The 12,229-nt window shown below is 32.2% G+C and overlaps 1 protein-coding gene across 1 annotated transcript; it reads right to left on the reverse strand.

The window, feature by feature from the left end:
• Positions 1 to 397: 397 nt before the first annotated feature.
• On the reverse strand, positions 398 to 10,924 carry LOC148616172 (nucleolar protein 9-like). The gene is made up of 11 exons (XM_088582927.1): positions 10,714 to 10,924; positions 7,130 to 7,567; positions 5,794 to 5,898; positions 5,149 to 5,287; positions 4,169 to 4,358; positions 3,700 to 3,828; positions 3,283 to 3,414; positions 2,578 to 2,817; positions 1,833 to 2,091; positions 1,409 to 1,473; positions 398 to 592 (listed from the first exon to the last, which is right to left on the reverse strand). The coding sequence occupies exons 1-11, from the start codon at positions 10,853 to 10,855 to the stop codon at positions 413 to 415; spliced, it is 2,019 nt and encodes a 672-aa protein (XP_088439053.1). The 5' UTR covers positions 10,856 to 10,924; the 3' UTR covers positions 398 to 412.
• Between the last annotated feature and the right edge of the window lie 1,305 nt (positions 10,925 to 12,229).

A 12,229-nucleotide genomic window follows, 5' to 3' on the forward strand; every position in this document is an offset into this window, starting at 1 on the left:
ACAACCACTCAACCATATCTATCAAATTAAATTGTACAGTAAAGAGAAATAGATCAGTTAGGAATATGGTACAAGTCATCATACAAAAGCAACAGACCAATTATATATATGCATTTTCTTCAAATGAAGCTGAGAAATGTGTTACAGAACAGACAGATAGACAGACAAGGTGATCACAATATATGGCAGAGGTAAATAACAATTACTCTTTACACATATATGTATGACTGAAACTGTTTAAAAAACTGAACTCTACTCATATTTACATGAAAAAATTCAAGGAAATAGCTTATAGAAGCAAGAGGACAACATTTAGCCTACCATGCCTATCCGAGATCAGTTGACCAGAATATGAGACATTTGTTAGTGTAACAAGTTGGCAACAAGACAGTATAAAAACATTCAGAAACTTTTATTTCTTCTTTTTCTTCTTTTTCCCTGTAACTTCATCGTACAACAATTTCATTTTCTTGTCCTTAATTTGATATTCCTTGTTTTTACTTCCTTGTTTGAACTGTCTATCTCCATATCCTACTTTATGTTTGGGTTTGAAGGGCTGACTGTTGTTCATACTTGCATCCTCTTCATTATCCTAGAAGAAAAGAGAGTTATGAAAACATTCAGATTAAATGCACTGAAAACTGTATCTGCTATAACATTTCCACTTTCAATTCTGATTTTTTTTTCACATTGCCACCACCAACACAATTGTTCCCTTAGTAGCCAATGGTCAACAAATTTGTTCAATGAAGTTTATCCATACTGTAATGTTTTTCAAATATGACATGGTGGCATGATGGAAGCCTTTCAGCTTCTTCATGAGCTTATGCCATCACTTGCATCCATCATTATTTGCCTGTCATCAGAAAATTTTTCATATCTGCATATAACAAACTTGACTAAATTTGACAAAATTTGGCAGGTATGGTTTGACTGATTATAACTAAACATGGCAGGTATGGTGTATGGAAAAGATAAAAGACTGCAAAAGGTACATTCATGTACTGATTACTGTAAATTCTGAAATTACAGCACCCATTTATTTAAGCAAATTTTTCATTTTAGTCAAAAATTTGATTTACACGTCTGCAATTTCGAGAAAAAATCTGACATTTTCAATATTAAAAGTTCCATACTTTTCATTATTGCCATTTACAGTAGGTCACATTTTTCACAATAATTTCTCAGTTTACAGGCATCAAATATGACCTCAATGCCATCTATCTATTCACTTTTTGTGTTGCACAGCAGATGGATGTAGCCACTTAAATTGACATCGAAACTTATAATGGAAAATCGCATTTTGATGTGTATCTCAGCACATACTAACCCAGAGTTTATCAAACTGACCAGAAATGTTGCAAGGAAGGGCCTCTATAAATGATTAAACATTTTTACACACCCTTACCTCCAGTCTGAGAGAGCTACTTTCCTCCATTTCAGTTTTGGTTTTCTTTCCACCTTTATCAGTACCTACAAAACATAAATAATGATAAGTAATCAATTAAATAATTGCTTTTTAGTAATATATCATTTTTTGAAATGAATGAACTATACTTATAACTAATAAATTATACAGCGAGACCTGTACTAACCAACTTATTGAACTGTACAGTTTTTGGTTAAGTTCATGTGATTTTAAATCCACAGTGTAAAAGTATTAGATGGCTTACAGTTCTAACAGGCTTCTATTCAGGTAGGTTTCAATTTTAGTGTTAATTTTTATTTATTAAAATGATCTTTTTATTTCCAAATAATCAATGCCATTTTTTTTTTTTGGAATTAAGATATTGTGTTGCTGAACAGTCTTGTCTTCTACAGTGTAGGCATACCTCCTAAAATATCCTCAAACATTTTCCTCTTCTTCACATTAGCAGTCTGTGATTCTTCCCAGTTTTTCCTACGATGAATAAATGGATGGATACCCAAGTTTTTGTGAATAAAAAATCCAAACTGGTTGCCTCTTAGTTTACTCTCTTGTTTACTAAGTTCTGTTGCTATGGTAACTTTCTGAGAAGTGTTGATATGTTTCCACATACTTTCTAATGTCCTACTTCCAAACTTTCCACAAGCGATGTCAACATATTGGCCCTAAAATAAAAGCAAACTTTCATTATTAAAACAATCTAGCATTTTGTTCATTTAACTTAAAAAAAATAGAATCAGACTTTTTCCCAAAAAAATTACTGATAGCCATTCAAAGTTATTATTTCATCTACGATTTAAAATAGATAAATACCAACTTTGAAGAAAGGATAGTTGGAAACATGAAAATCCCTTTCCCATTCCAGTATAGCCAGTTATATTAAAGGTTCTATCTGTAAGGCTATTCTAGCAACAGAAATGTTAGTATTACACAAGGATTATATGATCTTAAATTGATACACTTTACAATATTATGATAAGTTTGTATGCCTATGATCTTGATGGGTGCAGTTCGTTTCAGTTGAACCACAAATTTTTGTTCCATAAATGTGTTGGTACCTAATGATCTGTTTCAGATGTACTAGACAAACCAGAAGTAGATTTAGGGAAAGTCTGTGTGTACCAAATAACAATCCTTTTCTGAAACCCTACCTTAACCCTATTAATGAAAGCTTCTCTACTCTTCTCGCCTATGGTTTTACTTTGGAAAAATGAGTCTATCACATGACTTCCACAAGCATCACATGACAGGTTCTTTAATTCAACTGGTTTCATTTCCAATAGACTGGTAACCATTTGTTTTGGATTTCCAAACTTCAATAACTGCTGACACAGAACTGAACCATGGTAATTAACTGTAGAAAGGATAGGAATCTCCTTGGCAACTTTATCCTATTGAAAAAATAATAAGAAATGGGAAATGAAGTGGAAAATTAAGCATCACTAAAAACAAAGCACAGACAATAATGCATCTACATTTGTCATACCAAATCTGTATTTTCAGTGAGGTGTAAAAAATAATAAATGGTTGGTAGGTTGATCGGCAAAGTGTTGTTTTGTTTGATTGAAATATTTAAAAAAAGACTTAAATATTCAATTCAAGAAACAAATTTGGTATTATATTAATCCTCATTTTCATTTAGCCACCATTATAAGAAGTCAACCTAATATATTTAAAACATCATTTGTTGAAGATTATCAGCAATTATCTAGTGGTTCGACAAATCAAAGCATTGCTCCTAACGACAATACTGTTGAAAGAAAGGTAGGGTTGGTAGTGGATAAATATCATTGGTTTGGTAACCAGAAACAAAAAATTTACATCTAATAAATTATCAACCAATGAAGGATTAATACCTCCTTTTTGTCTGTTTCTTCACTGTCTGCAATACCATAATATACTTCATACGTTGTTAGTGATATCAATAGTGGTGCAACTTTGGTCTGTCTCTCTACTGGTTCTTGGCAATGGAAAGCTACCTTAAGACCCTGTAAACATATGATTTTACATACTGTAATTCTTTAAATGTTCATAACATTCACTATTAACTAATACATGTAGTAAAAAGTCAAACAAAGAAAAGAATGCAGTAGAAAATCTATGTCGCTGCTCAATTTTCAAGAGACTGAAGTAAAAATAACTAATATCATGTTTCTAGTGCTCTTTTCATCACCATTTATAATATCAACAGCTAAAGTAAGCATTAATTCACAAACTTTACCACAACTTCATCTCCCATAGTAAAACTCCCTTTAAAGTGTGATCATACAAACCCTTAGAAGTTTCTCCTGGTTACAGCCAAGTCTATGGCAAGCTTCAGCCAATCTGGTAACAACACCTAGGTGGTTTACTGCTAACAAGTCCTCCAGATAACCACATAACTCTCCAAATATCTCTTCAAACTACATAGGGAAAGAGGTAAAAAAAAATGTTTGGCAATTTATTTTGTACAATAAATGGGTGGTGGACAAATGAATACTTTAGAATTATACAAGTATAGTTTATTGAATGGCAGTTAAGTTTTATTATGTCATTTTATATCACTGGACATAGAAAATCAAGTAAGATGCATGGGAGTTAACACATGGTACACATGTGTAGTGTTCGAGCTCTGAACTCCATGAACTCTGAGATTGTGTTTTGTTTTCTTTACTAATTTTGCATGAATTATCCTAGGTGAAAACAAAGGTCACAAAAAAAATAAAACATTTTGTAGAACTTGAAATTGTGATTAACACTTACATGTTCCTTTTCTTTAACATTAGAAATGAGCCTCTGTAAAATGAAGTTTGCCACAGGATGAACTGCATACAACAGTAACTTCCCTTTAAACATCTTTTTGTATAACTCTGTATAAAAGTCTTGTGAGCAAAGATTCAGTATTTGTTCAACCATATATGATCCAACTTCATCCTTGGCAATGACTGGAATACTGGAAAGTCATCAAATAATTAATTTTGAAATTGATTGATAGTTTCTTGACTAACGATTAACGCCCAGGTCTTGTCAATATAAATAAAAAAACCTGACACTCATTACCTGGTATAGAATATTCTTAATATATGCTTAATATCAAATCTGTTGCTTAAGATTTTTCGGTAAGGATTGCTTGATTGATTGATTGTTGGGGTTAATCGCCCAAGCAGCAATATTTAAACAAATCCAGGCAATGAACATGAAATGGATGACAAAATGACCTTGAAATGATGATGAAATGAAAAAAGAGATACCAGTAGGACACAAGGACAATAGGGTTTCAATTGCCACTGGAAATAGGGAAAGGTGAGTAGCCTCCTGTGACGGACCACAAAGGTTTCTTTTCCGATAGAATACCACAGCAGGGTTCTTTAACATGCCAGGAATGTGGCATCTTTCCCAACACGTTGCACCACTATGGTCTGTGGTCAGCTTTTCCATATTATGGCCTGAAAATCCCAGCATACAACATGCCAGGGTACCCCATTCCAATACCTGGGGCACAAAACCAAGTTGCTCTGTGGGCAGAGTGCCCTAGCCTAGGGTTCTGAGCACTATTTAGTCGCCTTTTACGACAAGTTTAGCCCTGCTGTGGGTCTATTCTTTTGACACCCTGACCTGCATGAGGGTTTTCAGTAAGGTAATCAATGTTCAATGAAATGATTAACACAAATAATAACATAATATTTTGAATTGTAAACCTGAATTGATCTATAATAAACATTATGAATTTTGCCAGGACTTACCTTTCTGAATTTGAATCAAAGAGACCAGGTAAACTAACAAGTTTCTTCAGGTATTTCTGACACTTTCCATTATTCATTCTATGGAGTACCAACAATGCTGTCTGTATCACAGGGTTACTCATTGGACTTGTTATCTCCACTAGTGAATAAAAAGGTGCATAACTTACTGGTTGTAAATTAATTGTTGATATACATGTAAATTGTATTCAATTTTTCTATTCAAATTTTCTTTTACTTTGCTCTGTCTTGGATATATGAAAATTCAAGTTGGTACATCTTGCACGTTCCGAAGTTCTTTTTCAAGTCATTTTCTTTTATTACATGCAACAATACTAATTATAAATAGTAGTGATGAAACTGTCTATTTATATCAAGGCATTATTAATAGATTTAATTTGCAGTCTCTTTTGTTTTTGAAAATTTGACATCACACTGTATCAAAACTTTCTTTAAATTTCCTAATTATATCAATAATATACATGTACATGTATATCTTGACAAAAATGCAAGTTAAAAGAAATTTTATAAACTTAGCCTATAGATTTATAGCATGGTTTTGTTCAAAATAACATGTTTTAAATTCATACATAAGTTTTAACAAGTAACTGAATTACTTCCCATTGATGTAGGGTTGTTAGTACTTACCATTAATAGTTTCTGACAAAAATATGACTTTAATGAATTTGATAAGAACTTTACTGAATCTTTCTGGTGGACTGTAATCAACAATTTCTGAACCATCCTTAGTTTCTGAAATGAAATTAAACACAGTAATTTTATGGATCTACATTATACATTTAATATTGTGCAGCTACTAAATACTAACTGTACCATATGATAAGTTCTTTTCCATCATTCATGTACACTGGGAAGTTGAATTATAAAAAATCTATATATACACTTTTAAGAGGAACTACAATGTATACTATTCAATAAATAATGTGCATACTCCATACAAAGGAGTATAACTCTTTCATTTGTGGGGTAGGCCCAGCCATACAATAACATAAAAACTAAAGACTCCTTGGAGCCTGAATCATTCAATTGGTTAATTTTTCACCTTCCAAGGACGAGAATGAGTCATTCTAGGACTTTCAAACATCATTTTTTACCTTTCATGGGCAATAACTCTAACAAGGGGTCATCCCACAACTTGGACACTATGAAAACTTTTGAATAGCTCTTCAAACTGAAGAACAGTTGTCTTTATTTTTCTCTATTCCATACAGTCTTGATATAAGTGTTTTTACCCCCTATTTTCTGTAAATAGAAATGATGACCATGTTTTTAATGGATAAAAAATTTTAAACTCAATTTTGGTACAGGATACTCTAAGTGGTGGTGCATTGATCATCCAGAATATCAAGTTATCGGTTGTTTAGGGAGCTTTGACTCGATGATTGATTTCAAGATATTAAGATTGATTCTTTTATGTCTTAAAAATATGAAGATTTTGTATTTATCTTTCTTTTTGAAGTCATCTTTTCTCTTAACTGACTGGACTATTTATATTTCTGTTGACAGACAATTTGTTTTATTTTTAACCATAACATTGGACAATTCTATTTGTTGTCTGTTAACCAAGGAAGGACAGACCACAAGTCAACACATGGCTATATTCATGATATTTCACACATTTACATACATCTAAGATACTGCATAATAATATCCAAACCAGTTAATGGAGGCATTCTGGCAATATGGTATAAAAGGGTCAACCTAATCAAACTCCAAAACACCGATCATCGGTCGATGTTGATACAATTATCATCAATCTGGAAATTTTGATTGATTCCTAACACTAACTCTCTGTAACATTCATGCCAACTTTAAGTACATGTAGTTTCAGAAAAGGTATTTGAAGAAAAGTTTACAGATACCGACTGAATACGGACTGATGCCTAGTGATGGCAATAGCTCACCTGGCCCTTTGGATTAAATGACACTTCCAAACATTTAAGAATCAGATATACACAATTACCTTTAGAAACTTGGTGTCTTGATAATCGACTCCTTATCACTTGTTCTCCTATGTTCACCCCTCCAAGAACTTGTAATACAACTCTGACAATGTGAGAAGCATATGTATCAGTCTTTACGGAATCAAAGTTCTCCTTTAGATAATTAGTTAAATCTAAAAAGCAACTAAATATGGTAGCATCATCAGAATCGTCCTCACTGTCATCAAAATTCTTTAAACAACGAGGAACTTGGCTGATCAATTTTTGTAACACATGACTTGCAAATCTGTCTGACAGCAGAATGCTCCAATCCAGACTAAACGTTTTAAATAACAGTAAAACATTTCTATCACTAGCATCTTGCACAAGCTTTTCCAATACTCTACTTGTACTTGCTAACCTACAAACTCTTGGTCCATCTTCCTCTAACTGACTGAATACATTATCAAGAAATAATTCTGAAAAAAAAAATACAAAAGTTAGCATGGTGTAAAGAGTTTGCAGATAACCTAACTTATGATTAGAAATTTTTGAAAAGAATGCAAATAACATGCATATAGGTTGGCTCATGAATTTCTGACTGGAACAGGAGAAAATTCCAACCAGTCTTGGATAAAAAGTATGCAAGTACAATCTGCTCTAGAAAATCAGCAAGGGAAGAAATTAATGGTCGCCCATGGAATCCAGAAAATCTTGGGAGATCATTTTTTAAATGTGGTAGCTCAGGAGACAATCACTGAGAGGTATTGCAAACAGTTACCCTGCAGAAACATGTCATTCGATAAGATCACTGGCTACTTCAAAATTAAGCATGGTCTACATAATAGTGATCAGGATAAGAATTTTGAAAATGGGCCATTTTTTTTTATGATTTTAAGAATTTTAAAAACATTTGCTTTTAATGGGACATTTTATATCTGGAATGTGATATATGGTGCATGGCCCCCTCAAATCCATATCACAGTACATACCCTGAAAAACTTTCATTGCCATCTTCTTTGGAAGTGATTTGTTAAGCCTTATGGGTGAAAAACATGACAGATGTGGAATTGAGGAAAGCACCCACAACACATTGCTATTCTATACTTGAACCAGGAATAAATCGCTACATAAAGTGTGAAACCTGTTAGTGTTGTCAAGAATGTTATCAAACCCATAGTTATAAATTATTATCACACCTTTTCTAAATCTTGAAAATCTAAAAGTTCGTCGGGTGTAGCTCATAACCAATTTGGAAATCAGAAATTCCACTTCAAATCAAATAAGTTCTGAGGTAGACCTACACTAATTGGATCCTTACTCAAGCAACACAAGAGGTTGTAAGGTAAGCTACATATACATAATCTGCCACGGCAGAATGGAAATGGAATTCTTATCTCCAAAAAATAGGGAACAATATCTGTAATGTTCTTCCAAGTGGGAACCTGGAATTTTTTGTTAAGTGAGAAGAAAAAAGAAACTACAACAAGGAAATTTTTTTTCTGCAGCAGCTGGAGGTAACATTAGTATTTTTCTGTCCATGGCTGTTTATAAAATTGTTTTAAATACTTTTGGTTTGGATTTGAAGAAAGTTCTGAGTCTTGGTACACTCAGCTTGTCAAGATTTCAAACGTTTGACCTGAAAAAAGGTTTTATCAGCTCAAGCTTACCAAGACTAGTCTAAGATTAGATTGCGAAATGAAGTTCTGAAAAATTCTAACTTGGATAGGTTGAATGGTCCTAAATCTTCATTCTGAAGAGAAAGACCTGCTTCATTAGAACAGTGTTTGTACCTGGCAAGCATTTAAAGTTGGGAGAAAGCATCCTAAGCTACATGTAACTAATACTGTGCATGTGCATGCTTTTGGCAATTTCAAATGCACTTTCAGTGCAATATGTAATAGTGTGATACATGCAGTTTACCTGTACTTTTAGCCAAAAAGTCTGACTGGGCTATATGTAGGTGATATCCAAGTCTTACTTTATTAGCCCAACTGGCTACTGACCTAAAATTTTTTTACCCCTGATAAGACACTGTCACAAAGCATCCTAGTACATATGCAGTATAAAGCACCCATTTTAATTATGCTTACTTTCTTCAGAAAATATACTTCAAATACAGTAAATATTTCCACTTTTAAATAAAATATGACAATTTCCAAACTTTCTAATTTTACAATGGATGAAAAATAAAACATTAGAGAGTTCTGTGTTCTAGGATTCCTATTTCCCCGTTACCCGTGGCAAGTGAATTTTGGGTCAGGGAAAGTTAGGTGCTTAGTTGAAAACTTCATATGCTGTAAGGATTTGTTTTGCTAGGAAAGCAGTCAATGACTGGGGGAAAGTTGATTTTATAAGGATTTTTCCCGAGGAAACCTCAATTTCTGGAAAATCCTAGAACACTGAAGTTAGTCCCCCAAACCCGTGGTTAACCCTAATTACAGGTGTTGTTCCCAACCTGTTTTAAGTGATTTCAGGTTGATCTGTCCCCAAGTGGATCAATCTCCTTTTTAAAATTTGATCCGTCCCCAATCAACAACTCTTGCATTATGCATTAGAAATTCTTACAATTAAAATATTAAACATAAATATTGAAAATAAATTATCTATCCTTTTCTATATGTCTTTCTTAAATTTTACAAGATTTTATGATCATAATTCATAAAATATTATTAGTATTAGATATTATGGAGTTAAATTTAGAGTAATTACAAATTATTATAACATTACAAAATAAAAGGTAATTAGTAAATTTAAGTTATTTTCTATCATTAAAGGGTTATTTTCTGTTTACTAATTTTTAATCAAGATTTTCCTCAATGTATACATGTAAATGAAACAGCATGCAAACCATGGTTTTGTCTCTGAATATATATACAAAACCTTATAGTTTATTATCATTCTTATTTAAGAATTTAGATTCCTACTTAAAGTGTGTGATCAGGGGCTGCTCTGACCTCCAAAATTCTGTCGCCAGAAAAATCACCAGCTGCCATTACTTGTCGACAAATTTTCAGAAATTAGAGCCAAAGGGTGCCAAAAAAACCTTGTTCTTTTTAAAAAAAAAATGACAGTATTAAAAAAACTTATACTTCTAAAAAAAAAATGACAGTATTAAGTCAACTGATGAATTGTCTTTGTCAATTCATCAAAATAACCTCTCCATTCATGACATACATGTACTCAAGATTCACTCTTGATGCATGTATAAAGCAGGTTTTTAGCTCTAGTCTGTCACTTTCATATTCATAAAATAATAAAGTACTACTCCAGAAAAAGGTATTTTACTTCCATAAAAGACTTTATATTACTATTACTGTTCTCATATAGTCCCTGATTTTAAAACAGGTTCACCTTCGTCCTTTATAGTCACTGATGACTGTAGTCTTAAATAAAATTGTCAATAAAGAACAAATTTTGGTATATAACACTGAATGTTATGCACATAAATTTATACAATGTACATGTAATTATTAGAGGGGACAAATCAACTTGAGGACAGCAAAACCTGTTGACGGATCAGCTGAGGATGGAACGACTTGAGGAGGGATAAACTTTGGGGTGGATCGACCTGCTACCTTTAAAGACTAGAATGTATACTAAAGTATAAGAGAGGTGAAATCACCTTTGTCAGAATCGTTAGTAAAGCCTTCGTTTAAAGTTTCTGTGACTCTTTTGTAGTAGTTAATTGTATTTTCGTCCACCCTGTCCTTCTTTTGTGACTGCTTATCAGTGTTTCCTTCTTTATTGCGTCTATGTTTACCCATATTTTAATTTTCTTCACTTTTCACATGGCAAAAAATAAACCGGAAGTGTACCAGATAAGAATAAATTCAGGATCGGATACGGGAAAAGTATGGACGATCCGTACAATTTTTGTTCTTATAAAAATGAATAAATTTGTACGAGATGTTCTTGGTGAAAGGGAGCTTGCAAAAAATTAATTTAACTGCTTATTTGCCCTTTACAATTATTTAGATAAAATGACAGGAACAGAAATGAAATGGGAGAGTAAACAAGGGAACCAAAATTCAAGGTAATCAAAAGAATGTAATCCAGGGACAAAGACCAGACACGGAAAACAGACTCGCACAACAAATTACATAAAATAACCAAAATAATGCATATGAGGTAACAAAAGTAAATGAGTAAATGAGCAACTTGGACTTTTAGGTTTTTTTTCAAATAATAATGAAAAGGGTTTGGTGACCCCCTTTTTTGGTGCGAAAAAATGTCAGATATAAGTATTTTTCATACAAATTTTAAATAAAAGATATGTAACCTATAAAAATCTTGTAAACACATCAACATTCATGCTCAATTATCTGGAAATAAAGTTTTTAAATCAAAATTTCAAAGCATGCTTATCAAACATCTCCATTAAGAAAAAATCAAGGGATAAAAATATATTGGTTATACAAGTAATGATGTATGATCTACCTTATTAAATCTAATATATTTCCATGGACATCTCAAACAATCACATATTAACAGAAATACTTGTGCTTCTCAATGGTAATAATTGTTCCTATTAGTTATAACTGCATTGTAATACATATTTTTGACAAATTGTTTTTCTTCCGTAATTAATTTTTTTTTTGTGTGTATTTGTATGAATAAGATTAGTTTCATCAATATATGAATCCTATATATTTTTTCAGTTATATTTTTTTTGGAATTATTATGCATACTAAAACGTAAGACTGATGATGTTGGCAAAGCAAGATATGCTTTATGTGGGAGTTAATGTTCCTAGTATTTCAGGTTTTGGTGTGTTATCTTTTCTTTTTAGTTTTATAAGTACATGTAATTGTATATTACTCTATATTGTGCATGCAAATTGTCTCCCTTTCCTGTTTTCACATTATGGCCATATACATGAATTTTGATGCTGCTGATTTGACTTATTTGGATGCTTTGATATTTTTTTTGCAACATCAAAATTTCTATAAAGTTACTAAAAAAACATAAACTCATAGAATACAGATGTCAAAAACTTCAATTAATTCAAACATAAAGTACATACACACTGAACAGACAGTCACATACTCTAACAAGCTTAAGCTTAATACTTAATTTCAAACATTTCCATGAACTTGATGAATAATGTCTAAGTTATATCTCCTAATATCAGTACCATC

Source organism: Perna viridis, chromosome 5, assembly GCF_037379345.1.
Source record: "Perna viridis isolate PV_CMFRI_1.1 ecotype Kerala chromosome 5, ASM3737934v1, whole genome shotgun sequence".
NCBI lineage: Eukaryota > Metazoa > Mollusca > Bivalvia > Mytilida > Mytilidae > Perna > Perna viridis.

Excerpts from the sequence above, each read along its gene's own strand:
- LOC148616172 (XM_088582927.1), bottom strand. The coding sequence starts at position 10,855 with ATGGGTAAACATAGACGCAATAAAGAAGGAAACACTGATAAGCAGTCA. Across the intron at positions 4,359-5,148 it reads TTTGATTCAAATTCAGAAAG|TATTCCAGTCATTGCCAAGG; the intron begins GTAAGTCCTGGC and ends ATGACTTTCCAG. Across the intron at positions 593-1,408 it reads GTAGCTCTCTCAGACTGGAG|GATAATGAAGAGGATGCAAG; the intron begins GTAAGGGTGTGT and ends CTTTTCTTCTAG.